The sequence below is a fragment of the Trematomus bernacchii genome, unplaced genomic scaffold (genome assembly GCF_902827165.1).
Source record: "Trematomus bernacchii unplaced genomic scaffold, fTreBer1.1, whole genome shotgun sequence".
Classification (NCBI taxonomy): Eukaryota; Metazoa; Chordata; class Actinopteri; order Perciformes; family Nototheniidae; genus Trematomus; species Trematomus bernacchii.
In genome coordinates, this window is record NW_022987593.1 from 20,215,697 (window position 1) to 20,234,832 (window position 19,136).

General features: G+C 42.7%; 2 protein-coding genes across 2 annotated transcripts in view; both read left to right on the forward strand.

Annotated features, from left to right (window-relative positions):
- Positions 1–19,136, forward strand: part of LOC117482071 (B-cell receptor CD22-like) — a 1,109,798-nt gene that overhangs the window by 784,458 nt on the left and 306,204 nt on the right. The window lies entirely within an intron of this gene.
- LOC117482042 (protein phosphatase 1 regulatory subunit 29-like) lies at positions 9,089–14,835 on the forward strand. The gene is made up of 4 exons (XM_034130011.1): positions 9,089–9,280; positions 11,013–11,162; positions 11,767–12,761; positions 13,218–14,835. Exons 1-4 carry the CDS (start codon positions 9,089–9,091, stop codon positions 14,833–14,835), a joined length of 2,955 nt encoding a protein of 984 aa, XP_033985902.1.

The following is a 19,136-nucleotide window of genomic DNA, read 5'->3' on the forward strand; positions in this document are numbered from 1 at the left end:
ACTTGCCGTCTTTTACAACTTTTGAAAGTACATTGGTACGTAAGAGACTGGAAGAACTTTCCAGTTCCACCACTGTTCTGGGTCAGATTTTAATGAGGAGCAGAGGCCCAGTTATCTGGAACAGCTTTTATGCTTCACTTCGCACTCACTCTGATTTAAAGGTCTTAAAAACGTTGCTTGATTAAGAACTCTGTAAATGAGGTATGAAAGCAGTTTAGTTATTTTAATCTTTGTTACACCTTTTTTGGTCTTTTATCCCCAATATTTTTACATTTCTTCATTTCTTTAAACGAAAACAAACATGTAATGTACACAACCGTCTTTAGTTTCAAAGTTAGGAGTTGTTCAAGCCCTCCGTGGTTTTTCTAGTTTGACCTGTGAATGTTCTTATGTAGTTTGATAGTTGATTATTTATTTTTTCTATTACCATATGCACAAGTAAAAAACCTAACAAACCTTTTTTCTTGTTAAACCTGATTTGCTGCATCAGTATCAAACAAGATCCATAATTGTTGCACCTGACACTTTTTAGTTTGTTGTTATATGCTCTGATCTGAGCATAAGGCAAGTACTTACAACAACCACAACTATATGGCAAGATAACACAAGTAGTAGGTGGAACATGTTATTTTACATTTGGATGAGAACACTTTACATACAAACTCTAAAACGTTGAATTGAGCCGTCCCTTATAGATACTATCTCTCTACGTTAGTGAGACGGATCATCTGGCTCGGCTCTCTGAGCACCGGCTGTTTCGGCTCCCAAACGGCTCTTCATGTTACCACAGTGTACCACGGAGCTTCAGTTTCGCCACTGCGAGGCTCTGGTGCTCGCAGTTCACGCGCGTGCTCCACTAGCACCCCCCCCCCCCCCCCCCCCCCATCGCGTCTAAATCGTTCCGTGTTGTCCAACTCCGATGTCGGGGAAACGATCACCAATACTCCTAAAAGAATCCCACCACACTCGTTTGCCCCTCCAACAGAGGGATGTCCTTGTCCTTTTTCCTTTTCGTCATTTCAAGCGATAAAAACTCTCAATCTTCTCTCGAATTATTAATTTTTTTGGACGCCCTCGGCTCGAGTTCAGGGCGCTCCGAGCTGAATAAGGGCGTTCCGAGCTTAATAAGGGCGCTCCGAGCTGAATAAGGGCGCTCCGAGCTGAATAAGGGCGTCAAATGACGGCAAGACGCGGAAACGCTGCTATATGGTCAAAAAGTAATTTGGTCTTCACAAAGAAATAAATAAAACAACACACACATTGTACAGTATGAAGTCTGCAGTGTTTCTCACTTGTACAGTAACTCACAAGTTAAAGAAGAGAACAGCTTTGGGCATGCCTCTGGGTTGACTTTATGAGAAACCAACCAAGCACCGCTGAGCCTCATAGAGAGAGACAGAGACACAGCGGGAAGATGAGACCGGAATATAGACTCTCACGAGGCCATGGCAATCTAACAAGTCCACACAGCATCCATATTTTAGATAGAGTGAACAGCAGGAGAAACCAACCCAGCACTGACTGACGCTCCGATCTGGCCTTGACTCATACGATTGACCTCCTGCTCTTTCAGCTTTTTCGTCAATAACCTTGTTTCTACATGTCCTGCTGTGGTGGGAAGTTGTTTTAGGACATTTGGGAAACCAAGGAATGGAGTAGTTTAAATGAGGCAGGTTAAGTTTGAGTGGGAAAGTCAATTAAGTAAATTGGACATCAATGCAATATTGGCGATGCTTAATTGTCCATTCAAGGACTGAAAGCAATCAGTTCATTGGGACATTTTTTCAGTAGAAACTAATTCCGATAAGAATAGTCTATCATGTTTTTATATACCATCCACAGTGAAGAAATACCTGGACCCTTAATCACACTTGCGTTTTCCTTCATTTCTGTCCCCAATCCTCCCCGTCACGGCATGACACGTCCAGTCTCATCTAAGTCAAATGAATTGAATTGAATTAAGTAAATTGGACATCAATGCAACATTGCCGATGCTTAATAGCCCATTCAAGGCCTGAAAGTGTCAGTTCATTGGGACCAGTTTAAGTAGAAATGAATTCCACTTAAAATATTCCACATTGAGATTTGTATACCATCCAAATGAAATAGGTATGGTTTGAAGAGTAGTATTAGATTCCCCAAATGACCCACCAAAAGTCCCTTTCCTCCATGATCAGATTTTTTATTTAGCCTGGAAAGCCTGTGTGAACCTGTAACTTGTTCTCATCTTTTTAAAACGTCAGGTCATTTTGGCTTCATGCCACACTGACTAACTTTCATAGAGATAAACAGGGGCTCCACCTCCAATCCAGTTCTCTTTACCATGTCTTGGACTTGGAGCTGATAATTATGCCTGACAGCGTTATCTTTGCGTCCTTGTCAACGAACCTGCAAGCCTGCATTACCTTCAAAGCTGCATCAATGTTTCATCAAATCCATTTTTCTTGTCATGTCTCGTCTCTCTTTTCCTCTCAAGCTTTCATGAAGCTGCAGCACTGTTCCTTCAAATCCTGTGCATACAGTATACCCGTTTGGATTTTCTCAGGTTCATTTAGTTATTTCTGTCTTTTAAGACTCTCCATGCCTACATTACTTTATTCTTCGTATCAGTAAATGTGTTTCTCTGGCTTTCTTACTGTACATTCCCTGTTTTGCATTGACACACATCCCTTTATTTCTTTCATATACATATAATTTTTTCTGAAAAGCATTCATGCAATAAAATACATTTCCAAAATAATTGCCTTCCACAAAAATAAAGAGTGGCGGCAATAAACACATACATATTATTAGTTCATTATGAAGGAACACCTCCACTATTAACACGTCAAAATAAGTTGATTTGTCCACTAATGTGTCTTGTGTGGTAATTGAGTAAAATAATGATAGCAATACACAGATGTTTAAAACTAAAGGAATAGCAGCCAGCCCACTCTCCTACATATCAGTTCAACCTATCTTTTTCTCTTTTTTTATATTTCTTCCCTGTACGTTGAGTTCTCTCCAGTTTAGTTTGAAGTGTATAACATATGTTCCTGTCTACCAGACAAACTCCCACAGGGAGAGCGGACTGGAGAGGAAGCTTTCAGCCTCTAGCTGTGTTCTGTGAAAGCTGGGTGGATTCTACCAATACAAACTGTTAGATATAAAGTGAAGCATCATGGGACCACACAGCAAAAGTTTTAAGTTCAGCTTCCTCACCAACCAACAGGCATGTCAGTGTTAAACATGATTCTACCAACAGGAAGGAAAGTCTACCCAATTGAGTGGTGAGGACAGGTCAGTTCATCAAATCAGAGAAGAACAAACACAGAAGCAACCTTTGAACACAACAAAAGTTTGCTTTAACACCTGGCTCCCTTCCTGAGGGCTTGTTTCAGGATGCTCCCCTCACTGATACTTGGCTGGATGATTGACAAGACGACAGAATGGCTGGTTGTCCTCTCAACGAATGACCTGCCGTCTGTCTGAACGGGAAGGTATTTAATTGGCTGGCTGTTGGGGCTGCTGACTGAAGGACTGGATTGATTGACTGGCTGACATTCTGAGAGACTGAAAGGCCAGCTTATCTTTGTGCCGTCTGACTGATGACGGATCCCCTGGATGGTCGGTTGGATTTCTGAATCACTGGCTGACCGCTTGACTGGTTCACTGACAAACTGTGGACACATCTGTAGGGTGTCATGTTCCTCAGCACTTCTCTATATCTGTACTGTCTGTTTCTCTCTCCTGTCTATCGTTCTGTCTCACTCAGTTGAAAGGTTCATGGCCTGGTCCCTTAGGGAGCTGAGCTACTCTTGTCTTCCTTGTTGTTGTACTCTCCTCAAGACTCGTAGAACGGAAAGGACGGCAGCAACCTATCCCCACTTTAACCTTAATCAAAACATCACATCCTTATAATCTTTACATAGACATTACATGCTTAGGCTTTTATCTAAAGTGACATTCATACACTTGCATGCCTACAGGCCAATTGGTACATGCCTGTTGATCCGTTGAACCACAGTCACCAACAGTGGCGAGCCGTGAGCTTTATACCTAGGCCCTCTGACCCCCACCAATTCCCTCGAAAAAAAGAAAAAAAAATAGTTATTACGTCACAGCGTATACTTCAGCGGAATATCAAAACAACGGCCCAGGGTGCAAAACGCATCAATGACAGCGACCCTCTACCACACAAAACAACACCTGTGAACCCAATTTGTGTTCTTTGACATTGAAAAGGATATTGCATTGTGTTGTATGTCTTAAGTGTAATTTGGCATGCTTTTATTTTGAAGGCGAGTTCACGCTGTTGACAGGAAGTTCAAGCGGGCGGAACTTGTCATAAAGTCCGCGATAACAAAACCCACCCATTTAGAGGGAAGATATGATTGGTCAATTGTACTGTCATTTGACATTACTCTCTCGTTCAGTTACTATAGCGGGCCCTCTGTGAATCGCAGAGAGGGCCAGACGAGCTTCTTTCATGTAACCCTTCACATTCAACAGAGACTGAACAGGCAGATTCGAAGGATTTATTTCTTTGGAAATGTTATTTTAAATACAATTAAATCAAGTTTTTTTTCGGTAAAACTAATGAAAAATATAACAAAAATAATATTAAAAAAATATATATTTAAAAAAAATATATATTTTTTAAATGTTTTTAAATATTATTTTTTAGAATATCTTAGGCCCTCACAGAGGGCCTAGAGGGCCCTGACGGCTCGCCACTGGTCACCAATCATTTAAATGTTCGCTTCTGGGGACCAATCATTTGTCCCCAGGTTAAAACCTCTGCATTTGCTTGATTCATAATTACATCCATTATCTCTTTGTCCACTTTTAGGCAAACGCTGTAATTCCACATTAATTGAGTCACTCTTTTGCACGTTTACATTATATTAACATACTCCCTCTCGAAGCTTAATGAAGTTGTTCATTTTCTGTTGGATTGGGCTGTCAATCAGGCCCATAATAGCCGTGTTGTGAATGTAACGGGTGGATGGAGTTCAGGTAATATGCATTAGAGAAAGAAGGTGGCGATGAGCAAGCAAGTGATCATGTCAACTAGCTGTTTCAACAAAGGTGTGCACATCTTTATGTCAGTCAATCACTCCTGTCCTAGAGATTTACATTTCAAATTTGAGCAGAAATCATCATTTTTGGTTAGTTCAACCTGATGCTAAGTACCAATTGGTCGTATGCATCCTTCAAAAACTTCAAAGAGTCATAAAATAAATATTTCTTTAGCCCTAACCATCGGTGAAAATGAAAAGAAAGGCAAACAAATATGATGTTCATTGGACTTTCTGACACTTGTGTCAATGAAACAGTGCCTGGAGGTTGTTGGTATTACGTTATGAGTATTATATTGTAGTTTTGTGCAAGTAAATGTGTCTATTCCTACATGGATCCTATTTTCAATTGAAAATATAATGCCATTTTAATGTAAAAACCCTTATTATGGATGTATCCTGAATTATTATATGAATGCAGCTCTTCTTTCATCCAGTGTTAGAATGTGGGGAAAATATATTTAGTCATAAAAGATGCAGATTATTATTTCCAACATCCCTCTTATCTGTTCAATCCTACTTTATCCTGTGATTTTCCAATGAGGACAAACACACAGAGTATATTTTCACAGAGGCCCTCCGATCCTCCCGAGCTTACTTTGGGAACTTTCCATTTGTTTCTGTGACCTGACATCATTAGTGTTGTTTGTCAGATCCAAAGCTTTAATTAAAGCCAAGCTATCAGGGACAATAATTAAACACAAAGAGAGGAGAAAGGAACGGGGAAAATAAGGCTGTCTTTCCTCTGGCTTCTTGTCAAAATAAAATCAATGGCGAGGATGTGATGAAGGCAGAGAGGCGGGGATGAGATAGCAAACAAAAGGTTGTCAGGTTGTGTTTTGGCGATGAAGCAAATTAATTTGTCTTTTCTAGTTGAAAGGCAGCAGAGATAGGTTTGAAACCATGCCGACAGAAGGAAGAAAGGGACAGTACAGAGTAGAAGGAAGTCAACAGACAGATACAAAGAAATAGAGATGGATCAAATATGATGTGGTTAGGATTATTCCAGTTTTAAAAAACGTTGCTGATCTTAGTTGTGATTGGCAGTAAACCATCAGCTGTGAAATGAGTCTTGACTGACTCATCTTTCATGTTTGTAGAGCGGACTAAAAATCATGTCAGGTTAGCAGCCATAAAGATATGCTGTTAATATGAGCTGCTGCTGACTGCTGGCAAGATAATGTCTCCGCCCACTTTACGGTGAAAACTAAGAATGGGCGCCAAGCGTAATAAATAGTTGTATCGACCGTAAAAGCTGCTGTGTCTTGGATTGCACGTCAAACAAATAAAACAATCAAAAGGTATGATTTTCTTTACTTTTATCTATAAAAAAGGGATGGTAAAAATCTGTGGCTTCAGGCTGTCTACAGAGAGGACGAAAAAAACGTAATCAATGGGAACCGTCAATCAATACGTCAGTTGGAAACACTTCCATCACATCTACATGATGCTAATGAGGTCAATCATCAAAGTAAATAATAATAATAATAATCCTTATTATAGCGCTTTATCAATGACTCAAAGCGCTTTACAGATACACATTACACATACATGTAATGGTCTACTGTGGACAATACCCACAGGAGCAAGTTCAGGTGAAGTGTCTTGCCCAAGGACACAACGGCTTTACAGACGCAGCGGCGGCAGGTTTGACCCCCTTGATCTGATAATCATTGCACAGCGCACTGCGCCACACCGCCCATCTTCACACCTCGAAGTCATCGAGGCGCTTTACAAGTACACATTAATATCATACATGTACTGTGGACAATACCCACAGGAGCATATTCGGGTGAAGTGTCTTGCCCAAGGACACAACGGCCTGACGCAGTGGCGGCGGGAGCTGGTTTCGAACTGGAGTTCCCCAACACCCCCTTGATCTGATGATCAGACGCACAGACCACTGCGCCACCCGTCGCTAAATAGAAATGTATGAAGTCAAAGTAGTGAATGTAGATGCTGAATTGAAATATAAAACACTGACAAGCCAAGGAAACAAAATGTAAGTGTTAGCCTGCCACTCGTCCACCGGTAGACTGAAATTAAATTGATCCCCTTTAATTTAACCATATATCAACGCCAATCATCGATTTACAGTGACGGTGTGTAATTGTTTGTGTAACTAACCATCATATTTGGGTTCTTCAAAAATGTGATTAGCGAAAACCTTAGTCAAATGACAGCCAATGTTTTCACCCAAAAAGAGGCGCGGCCATGACGTCGAAGGAAAGTACCTGAATGTGGGTTTTGTTGCAGTTTACAAAATCTTCTTGATCTTCTTCAATACATTCCCTTAAAGCTTAGTGTTTACAACGATATGGAGGATCGTGCTCTACTTCGCAGCAGTTAATCAGTGGAATAAATCTGCTTCAAAGCTGAAAACATGCGGTTACAACTGATTAATGGATGACTTTGATAATTATCAAGGTGAAAATGGTTCACGTTGGCAGTTGTTCTGCCGAGTTAAATTGCTTTTTTTTCTGTGGGTGTTTCATTTTACACACACACAGGGATGACAACAGCGCTGGGTCAAAGGCAAATTGAAGGCCTGTGGTGGAGGAATTGAATTGTCAATATCAATTTCATGGAACAATTTGAAGAGAGGAGTGAGGGCTGCTCGCGGTGTGGTGCGGCAGAAATGAGATGTGACTGTGAGGCAAACCGAGGTGCAAGTCAGGACAGAGGTCAGGAGGAAGAGGACGAGGAAGAAGAGGACGAGGACGAGGACAAGCTATTAGGGAAGGGCCACTTTGAGACGCGTCCAAAGTTGGCTTCCATTACTTCTGAGTAGATTGGGTTGAACCATGTCACAGCCTCGTTTCTTCTAGCAGGTTTTCTCTCCCAAGAAAACAGGAGGAATTTATTTGGAATAGAGATGGAGAAAGTACTTAAAAAAGGTTTCATTCCTCAGTTGTTGTTTTTTTTTTACTATCAACGCCCTGTCATTCATGCTGTGGTAAGAGAACTTTTCCCCAGGAGAGAATACAAACTTTGCAAACAAATTAAAAGAGTCGGAGCTGTTCTGATGAGATAGTTTATGCTGGATTAGAGCCTAATCCACGGTTAATCCCCCTGAGAAAGGTAAATAGCTTAATGTCAGTTAGTATCCTGTTAAAACATGCAAATTACAACAGCCCTCCTCTGTTTTCCACTTAACCCATCCTCCTCTTTTCACCCCGATATAACTGCAGCTAATATAATTTGTATTGTTTCGTTATGTGCCTCCAAATTGAAATAATAGAACGGCTGGTGAACCTTGTAAACATTGAATGAGAAGCGGTGTTGCTTTCACAGTCTTGGCCATTTCCATTTTTATTGGTGCATCATATGCTAATATTGGAGCAGATCTGCAATCTGTTCTCATATAAGGCTGTTATTTTCATAAACATGAAAGATTACACAACATAAAAACCCTGGTTTCATCTGAAAAGTCAAAATATATATTACTCTGGGCTTTATGAAGGCTTAACGAAATAATCATGACAGTTAATGGATGTATTACTGGGGCGCATTACCTTGAAGGGATTGTGTAGCATGGGTATTAGATTCATATAGCTGCTTGTTTAGAAGTAGGACCTATCTGGGGATGTATGGACTGTATTACAATGTTCTGCATGCTCTTAATCATTTAGTTATTATCACTGTTAATGTTAATACTCTCCCCTCCCCTCCCCTCTCTGTCTCCCCCTCCTCCTCCTCCCCCCTCTCTGTTATATAGGTGCTTCTGACAGGGAGTGTTTCCTCATCTGTTTGCAGACACTTGTCAGAGGCCATGAGTAGCAGCTGGGGTGACAGTCTCCAAAACCCTTTGACGTGGAACACCTAAAATGGGGACAGGACCTGCTGCCATGCTGCAAGCTCAGCTCTAATCACCGCGAAGACGCCCTTCAGTTCACCTTCCTCTCTACTCAGATTTGCCCCCGACCTGCAGAACTTCCTGATTCAAAACTGCTGCTCGCTGCCTCCCTCCCTTCAACTCCTCGTTTTCCTCCTTTCTACTGAGGCGATATCACTCGATAATCCACACCATGGCCAGCAGACAGCGCTTGTCCTCCCTGTTCCTCTCCCTCCTGCTCCCTGCACTGTTGCTCCTCCACATGCCGGCCTGGGTGAAAGGCGACTGCTGGCTCATAGAGGGGGATAAAGGCTACGTTTGGCTGGCTATCTGCAGTCAGAACCAGCCTCCGTACGAGACCATCCCCCAGCACATCAACAGCACGGTCAGTATCTATCTGCGGGCCTTTGTACCACCAGCCACCTCTATTAAAACCCTCATGCACTCTGAGTTATCATGATGTCAGCAAATGCCATTTATGGTGATAGTGGCTTTTGCAAAGCTGCAAGTAAATTGAATTTTCTGTTGAGTCAGTGCCGGGGGTTTATTGTGTGATTCTAATGGATCCTGGTGAGAACTATGACAGTGATGGTAATACCACATGTACTAACTTTCTAAAATCGCATGTTGATTTTTTATTTTCAAAGATGGGTACCACTTTAGAATAAGACTATAGAATAGATTGTAATTCATTTATTAATTAGGTTGTGAACACTTTATAAATCATGAATAAGCTTTTATAAGACACAGGGCGACTGTGACCGGTTGCTTGCCAAATAGTGAGCCCACATTTATCTGTACTGCTAAGCCTTATATTGGCTACTTAGCTTACTTTGTCTTCTTCATCAGCCAGCATCCTTGGTATCTGTTGCTCACTGAGTTGATTCTCGCTAAGTAGCCAATATAAGGCTTAGTCATCTTGCCAAATAGTGAGCCTGTGTTGATATGTTAGAACTGGTTTATAAATGGTTCTTAATGATTAATAAAGTGTTTACAACCTAATTCATAACCTAATTATAAACCCTTTATAAGGGTAGTCTTATTGTAAAGTGGGACCCAAAGATGATATTCATGTGTCCAATGATAGTGACACAACCAGCTAATATTGCTCGAGTGTTATGTGGCAGTGATTTTATAGCAAAGTCTTGCTAAATTGATTAGTTTGGGGAACAGAACATAATAGAGTTTATTGCCAAGTAGGTTTACACTTTAAAGCTTTGGTGTATAATGGTGCATACGTAACCACAACAACGGAATTATGTTGTAATAAAGGAGCAAATATATAACTTTAAAAAAAACTATTTAAAAACTGTTTTGGATTCATGTCCCTTAACGTCCATGCTCGGACAAGTTGAGTATGCTGATGATATTTGGTTATGTATTGGCCTGCTTTTACATACTAGAGAGGAACTATCTCTGGTAGGAACACAGGGATGTTAGCCTTTGCAGACCATTAACATGCACAAAAACTATCACACTACAGGAAAGGGAAATACCCAAACATCGGAATAGGGCCTGTAGCTGACGCTCAAAGGTCCCTTATTTATTGTTTTGTCTTTGTTGAAGAGTGTTTAATGTATGCTTGAACTTTGTTTTATTTTGTAAAAATGATAAGAGTTGTCTTTCCGGAAGTCATGTGACCTCTAGCCCCGGATGTTTATATTGTGTTTGTGAGAGAGTAAAAGGGCGCTAAAAGTGTCAACGATGTAATAACATAATTCTACTGCTGGTCTACTAGGCGAACACGTTTTCACGGTGTTTCATAATTGTACAAAGAAGAAAATAAACGTGATTGTGGACAACGGTTCGATGCGTAATGTTCTTTCAAGACCAGAGTAGTTACAGGGTCTCTTTAACAAGCGACTACATTCCACTCCTGGGTTCAACATTTATCACTGTTTAATTTCTCAGCTGGGATTCAGCTCCTTACAAACAGACTGTGATTAACTAAACACATTTTGACCAGATGTATAATTATGGAAATTATTCATTAGAGAGCAATGCATGTTTGGAGGTGTAATATGCTCTTGGCAGCTATTTCTGGCGAGGTTTTCCTCTATGGCTGCCAGGGGAGCAACGCATTACCTGAAATGAATCTGCTCTCTTGTCTCCTGTAGGTTCATGACCTGAGGCTGAATGAGAACAAACTTAAGGCTGTGCTCTTTACCTCCATGTACCGCTTCACAAACCTCACTGACCTCAATCTCACCAAGAACGAGATCAGCTACATAGAGGATGGAGCCTTCACTGGACAGGCCAACCTACAGGTCAGCAGCCCAAACACAACTCTGTTTGTGTGTATTTGTTTTACATTGGCCAATAGAGATACATACTCTTCATAATCCATCCTCATACATTTATACAAACATGATTGAATTATTTGTTTTCAGGTCTGTGTTAAATCCCTCGAAGTGTGTATTGTGTATACTAGTTGTTGCATGTTGTATTCATTTATTGTTTTTTCTTTTGATTTTATTAACTTATTTGTATATTTTGTAATGGCTTGGTTTGCACCATTAGTTTGATTTAATTTGTTAAAATAAGTAGGATTTAATACAGTTTAGTTTCTGTTACACAATGCAGTAGGTTTAGGGGTTAGGGTTACATCTAGTTGAGCTAGGAATATCATCTGAAACCATATAACCAAAATCCATTTTGCCACAATCTTTTCATATGGTTGCTGTTGAAAACGTTCCAAGCTGTTTACAGAAATAAAACTCAATAATAGGTTTAGTCCTGATAAAAGATATCAATTCAAAGGAAACTTTTTTTGCTGACCACAATAAACATCCACCAAATTATTAACATTAGATTGTTTTGTGTTTGGTTTTATTAAAAAGTGTAAAAGTCGACTTTGTCTTTGTGTCTCAGGTTCTTCAGCTGGGCTACAATAAGATGACTAACCTGACTGAGGGCATGCTGAGAGGTCTGGGTCGAATCCAATGCCTCTTCTTGCAACACAACCTTATTGAGGTCATCGCTAGCAATGCCTTCGGGGAGTGCCCCAGCCTCAGCAGCCTGGACTTATCTTCCAATAAGTTGGCTCGTCTTGAACCGTCTACATTCATGGGCCTCGACAGGCTGCAGGTGTGTGAACTGGCGGGAAACCCGTTCCACTGTAGCTGTGAACTTTCCACTTTCCTCAACTGGCTGGAGGCGTTCAACAATGTCACCCACACCTACGACCGCCTCCAGTGCGAAACGCCTCTGGAAATGAATGGTTATCCTCTTCTGAGCCCGCTGCCCGGGCACGGAAGAAATGCCCATTACACTCTTTTATCCATGTGTCGCAATGGTGTAATAATTCCAGGGATGACCTCACAGACACCAGATCAAGATGGGTCAGGCATGGGTTTGGATAACCCAGATCAAGGTCTGTACCCCCAACCAACCATATCCTCCACTGCTGACCCCACCTATCCCAATCAGATTTCCATGAAGCTTCAAACTGTCTCCCTCTATAGCGCTTCTCTATTGGTACAGATCCCACGACCATACAGTAAGATGTACATCCTTTCCCAGTACAACCACAGCTTTGTTGCAGACGTCAAGCCTCTGAAATTGAAGAAGGAGATACTCACTTTGGAGAAACTGAAACCACACACAAACTACACTTACTGTGTGGCGTCTGCAAGCAAATCTCAGCGGTACAACCACACCTGTCTGTTCTTCACCACACGAGCTTTGGGGTCAGAGGACCCACAAGCCAATCCGTCCACAACTACCCACTACATCATGACCATCCTGGGATGTCTGTTTGGCATGGTCATTGTGCTTGGAGTAGTCTATTACTGTCTCAGGCGGCGACGCATCCTGGAGGAGAAGAAGAAAGCTATAAGCGTGAAGAAAACTATTTTGGAGATGAGGTACAAGACTTTTTCTTTTTCTGTCTGTGTGTTTATGGAAGTGTTAAGTGACCTTTTTTTCCTAAAGAATAAAGGTCAGAGAGGGGAGCCATCACACAGTGATTGAATCTAATATGTTAGCCAAACAGCATTGTGTGTCCCCTTGGTACAATTGTTTGTCGCTAAGAGGTTCAGTTGTTTCTTGCTTTGTTTTGTTTTGAAAAGCCAATGTTTTCCTACCATAATCTTTATTGAAGCTTTGGGCCATTCTTATTTTTTATAATTTCTTGGAGCTTTAATTAAAACAGAAAGGATTCTGACGCTCCATGGCATCGCCGAAAGGACATAATAAATCTAATTAACTTTTGAAAACAAAAAGTAATGGGTTCAACTTAATGTTGCAATCATGCTGTTTAGGATAATTTGCAAAATGATGTACAAAATATGAGGTGAGATAATGAATCTTTCATTCTTCAGGTATGGCCCGGAGGCGGCTGCTGCAGTGGCCAATGACCCGGGTGCGATGCAGCGTCTCCAGGAGCAAGCTCACCACCAGCACCACCATTCAGGTGGAGCAGGAGGCAAGCTGCCCCAGTCTGCCTCCTCTAGCACAGGCTTGCTCCACGGATCAGCCAACACCAGTACTTCACGCCTCTCCACCTTGCCGCAGGTAGAAAAAATGGCCACTGCCTTTTCTGAGGCAATGGGCGGCAAGGGCAACTACATTGATGTGAGGACGGCGGGAATGGCAGTGGAAGGCAGGGAGGGAGGGGTGGGAGCTGGAGGTGCAGTGATGGGAGGGGAAGCAGTCGTGGATATGCGAGGTGGGGCTGAGAATGGGACAGAGGCTGGGGAGGATTCGGATGATGATGGCCGTGGCTCAGCATCAGAGATCTCCACCATCGCCAAGGAGGTGGACAAGGTGAACCAGATCATCAACAACTGCATCGACGCCCTGAAGCTGGATACCTCTGCTTGTGTCGTAACCAGCGCTGACAACGCCAACTCCGTGTCCAACTCTCAGCCGCTAACTTGCATCGCATCCCTCCCTCGCAACCTCCTTCCTTTATCTCCGGGCCACCTTGGCGATCAGATCATGGCCTCCTCTCCAAAGGTGCATCCAAAGTCTCACCCCCAACCTCATCCTCAGCCTCACCCCCTGCAACATCCTCAGCAGCATCCTCAGTTACATCCTCAGCCCCATCCTCAGTTACATCCCCCTCACCCGCCTTCCATGGCCCCAGTGCCCCTTGTCATGCCCCTGTCTGAGCGACCGGGCATAAGCGGTGGGGGTTTCCTTTCCCCTCCTTACCGTGACCCACCGCCAGCCAATGCAGTGCGGCCCCTTCAGAGGCAGTTGAGTTCTGACACTGCTGTGAAGAACCGTTGTAACCCTGCAGCGGGATCAAACAAGAGTAACAGGGTGTACAGTGTGGATATACCCGAGCAGCGCAGCGACCCTCCCAAGTACCCGATGGAAAAAGGAAGCCCTGTGGGTTGTGGTGGAGGGGGCGGAAATGGAGGAGGTGGTGGAGGAGGTGGCGGAGTAGGCGGCTGCAACGGAAATGGGATGGGAAACATCAATGGTGGTGGGGTGAGTGTGAATGGGGGTGGGATGGGGTGTAATAACGGGAACGGAGGTGGAGGTGGAGGTGGGGGTGCAGTGGTTGGCCCAGGACAGCACCATCAGCATCACTTGGAGGTTCAGCCAGACTACCACAGCTCTGAGCACCGCCACTCCTTCCCTGCGCTCTACTACGAGGGCGGCAACGAATCACCCTTACCAGCCCAAAAGGCTTCATTCCTCAAGCCACTGGGCCGCACCAAGAGGGATGCCACAGCCACCTACTCCCAGCTCTCACCTTCCCGTCACCACAACTACAACTCTGGCTACTCCTCCAGTCCAGAGTATTCGTCTGAGAGCACACTGCGGATCTGGGAGCGATTCCGGCCTTACAAGAAGAGCCCCAGAGAGGAAGCATCCTATATAGCGGCAGGCCACGCCCTGCGTAAGAAGGTGCAGTTTGCCAAGGATGAGGACCTTCACGATATTTTGGACTACTGGAAGGGGGTTTCTGCCCAACAGAAGCTGTGAGCCAAGAAAGGAAAGTCGAATGTTCTGAGGGAGATTGTGAGGTTCGATGCCAACAGCAGACTTATAAATGGGATCAGATGTTAATGTAGCAAGACACAAGCGTATGGCACTCACTGAGGTATCCATTGAAATTGATAATTCCCCTGCTGGAGTTAAAGAGATATTCTCTCTGGGTGTTTTAAAAAATTCCATAATAATCCATTGACATTTTAAGAGGTTGTTTCTGAAATTGGTTTTTCCCGTACAATAGGCTGTTCACCAAACTACCTCATGCTGGGCACTTTGGTCCTCGCAGGCTTCCTTAGCCGGTCAAATCCCCACTAATGAGCAAGAAAAGGTGGTAACAAGCAAAAGTTTTCTACCTCATAACTGGTACTTACTGTAGCTCGGCAATTTCACCAGATGCAGCCCCCTTTCATGACTTAAGCCCCCCCACCCACGTCCTAATCCCATCAAACCGCCATTTACAAAAGAATAATTCCAATGCACCGCCAACACCTGCTCTTCTATAGAAGCATCATTTAGGGAGATAATGAGAGACGGAGCAGGATGAGGAATTAGGTGCGCTTGTTTTAGAGTAGCCTGAATCTTCCTCTTTGGGGGAGGACATTGAGTGATACTTATCGGGCTAATTGTTCTTCCTGGCAATTAACCATTGTAAGGATAGGTCGGGGAGGGGCTGTGTTGAGCATGCTTATCGATTCGAAACACCTCACTACATATGTTCACCGGTGTGTGGGCATGTATAAAGTTTGTGCATGCTGGTGAGAGTGATTGTGTGGGTGGGAGGTTACAGTTAGGGCAGAGTCTTCTATTATTCTCAGTCCCGTCTACGGTAGCAAAATGAATAGCTTAGTGGAGATGCTTTGCATATAGATAACAGTCCAGTTGCTGTGTGTGTGTGTGTGTGTGTGTGTGTGTGTGTGTGTGTGTGGTGTGTGTGTGTGTGTGTGTGTGTGTGTGTGTGTGTGTGTGTGTGTGTGTGTGTGTGTGTGTGTGTGTGTGTGTGTGTGTGTGTGTGTGTGTGTGTGTGTGTGTGTGTGTGTGTGTGTGTGTGTGTGTGTGTGTGTGTGTGAGTGAATGTGATTGGCCGAGCATGTCTGTCTATCTAGATAGCGTGAAGTAAACCTCTCCTGGCCCATTTCTTATTTACTGTTGTAGCATATTTTGTTTGATAAGGGGAGCTATAAGGTAAAACATTCACATTTCAATAGTGCAAGTCATGCGGTTTGGTTGTGGAAGTGTTAGCTTCTATATTAAAGAACCCTGTAATCACATTTAGGGAAGATAGACAGCAGGTTAGAGGTTTTGCTGCATCTCATTTTGAACCTGCCAGTGTTGGAGAGGAGATAGGGTGTTGTATCAGCTCGAGGCAAGGCTGCTTACAAACTTAAATTATGTCAAATACTCCCTGCACTACACACTGAGATACAATAGATGGTAAGTGGAGTGAAGGCCCGAGGGAATTACTTGGCCCCAGACTGGATGACTCGCCACTATCTTTATATGACCCGGCTTGCTCTGGGTGGGAACCTGCTATGGACCAAAGTGCCATTTGGAGGTACAGTATGATTTTACAAGTCTGTGTTATATTCATTAATTGCTTTTTTTCTTCTGTATGGTCCCAAGAACCAAGAACATAACTGCCTTGGTTTATTTTTTCATATTTGGGTTTGACTGAAATATGTTAAAACAAATAGGAGCAAGGCTTGGTAATGATAACAAAACAAACATGAGGCTTGATGGATGTTTTTCTCATTTGCATTCAGAGCATTTTAGTACACAAGAGGCTTACCAGACAAGTGCTTCAGATAATCAAAATGGAAGTACTTGCCATTCATGTGTTGATCTTATTGCATTCCCTCTTGATCAACATAAATGCTATCAACATATACACTTCAGCAGGCTGTCTTTTCATATTCCTATTCTCACCCTGACCTCTCTTTCTCTGATGTGACACATCTCAATTGAATAAGGTATACATTATCTTTTAAATATCTAATGAATTCATTCACCTCCATGTTTTTTCCCCTGCCCGCAACCTCTGTCCAACTTAATGGGGTAAATTAATGAGTCATTTGCGGAGGTTGATGTCGTACTATCGTCTGAGGTCAGAAGGGCATGCTGATATTATTAACTCTGCCAGACTGGGATCCTGATTGAAATTAATGACGGCTGCCTTCGTTGGCCTATCTTTCTTTCTGTCCTTGCCTACCGCATCAGATGTTTAACCATGGTCCACCGTTTTCTGTTGCCTCTAACTCTTGCAGACAGGAATTACCCTGAGTCTGAAAAACTAAGGTCAGATTTATGCTTCACGGTGACTCTGCAGGTTACGATTAGGCCAAGGTCAGCTAGTGTTTGGATCTAACCTCCTGGGCGTTATTCCCATTTGAGTCAGATTGGCCTCGAAGCCCTTGTCTATGAGGCCTGGAAGTAATGCATTTCTATTAGATTTTCCACTGGATGATATCATCGTGTTGACAGGGCTTGAGTTTACCCGCTGTTCGAGGTGTACGTTTGAAGAGGAAAGGGAAAGCAGAAGGTGGCATTTCCTCTTTGACCGATAAAGATCTCTGTCTACAGAATGGAGCTCTACAAAGAAGGTCAGGTGATACATCTGTTGTGAAGTAGCAGAAGAAGATTATGCTCATGTGTTTACACATTTACATTTTAGCATGAGAGTAGACCTAGCAAAAACTGTGTAACCACGTATTGTTGTTTTGCATTGGAAGAAATATCAGAACCCTAGCAAAGAAAAACCACATTTGAACCTTGAGGGGTAAATGAGAAAACATGTTATATCATTTGATGAACAAACCATATTAACATGCTTTGATTTTGTACATATTGTTCATCCCTTTAGATATTCTATTGTTTCATAATGAGTTTGACCTCTCTATATCATCTGTGGCAGCCAATCCAATAGCCCCACTAGCGCTCACAATGGATGTCAAAGGCGCGTCATTACTCTGCTATCAGATCAATAGAACCTAATTTTGGCGGGCGAGAGCAAATAAAAAAACACAGAGAGAGTTCCCTTGGGCGCTCAGTTGGACAGCATCCTTTTTTATGAAGAGCCCAGTTTTTTTTTTCTTCCGTTTGGCCCATTTTTCATAATCCTCTGGCAGCTCCCCTACATGTTAGGTTCAAGGAATAGCCAATCAATTAGTTTTAAATTAGTACCACAGGCTATGCAGGGTTGGAAGCTTTTTAAAAATAATGGCTTAATTTGGAAGAATGAGGGAATAAAGCTGAGGCTACCTACATATACCCTCTAGGGTTTCCCTTAGATGTAAGGAATAACATGATCTCAATGATTGATAAGTAAAGCATGTCCGATTGTCAACATGTGCTGGAGATCACTACTCATTTTTGTCCAATCATTCAGTTTTTTTGTGTGTGTTTTATCTACTCTTTAATTTATTTCAATTGGATTTACACTGCTCTGTTTCACTTCTACATTACAATTCTGTTTGAACACTGAGCCAAGCCTTGCTCCTCTTTACAGTCTTTTCTTAACTATGTAATCATCTAGAGAAGTTTTTCACTTGTCAGCAAAGTGTTTGATCTGTCTCACTTACCATGACGGGTGTCTGACTCCATTCCTCAGGGGCCAGAGTCCACACATTGAGACTGACAGATGTACGGATACTGTACCTGAGGGATTTTGTGTGTGTCTTCTCTCCAGTCTGGCCAATTAGCAACAATGAGAAATCAATGTGATGGACATTTCTGACCGTCTCAGGCTTCCAGAGGAAAGCGTACCAGGAAACAATGGAGATGTCACAACTTGTGGCGGTCTCTGAGGAATAGATTCAACCCGTTCTGTCCTGAGTCCCAGAGGTACTGGTAATCAGGCATGGTGTCTGCTCTGAGCTCAACAATAAACCCATTCACTGGGGCTGTTGTTTTCCAAAGACGAGGTCACAGAGAGTCTAAGAGTTTGAGTCAACATGATGGTGTTTGTGATGAACAGGTACTTTCTGCAGACCAACTTTTATTTATCTAAGAATTAGTGGAATCACTTTCTATACACCTCAAACTAATTCATGTGTTCTTTACCCTGTTGTAGACAATATTGCTGGCTGCCTCGGGGACTCATTGCTACCAAGTTTGGTTTCTCATTTCAAGTGTATTGGAAAACAAATTAATAGTCTTGGAAAATCATAGAACAACCCTCTCGAATGCCTCCTTGTGGAGATGTATTTGCACCTCATACCAACCTGTATACTTGCAATGGTTCCCTGGGAATAGCAGTAAGACCTCTTTGCGCTTGTTTAAATTAACTTTTGGATCTG

Excerpts from the sequence above, each read along its gene's own strand:
- LOC117482042 (XM_034130011.1), top strand. The coding sequence starts at position 9,089 with ATGGCCAGCAGACAGCGCTTGTCCTCCCTGTTCCTCTCCCTCCTGCTC. Across the intron at positions 9,281-11,012 it reads CCCAGCACATCAACAGCACG|GTTCATGACCTGAGGCTGAA; the intron begins GTCAGTATCTAT and ends TGTCTCCTGTAG. Across the intron at positions 12,762-13,217 it reads AAAACTATTTTGGAGATGAG|GTATGGCCCGGAGGCGGCTG; the intron begins GTACAAGACTTT and ends TTCATTCTTCAG.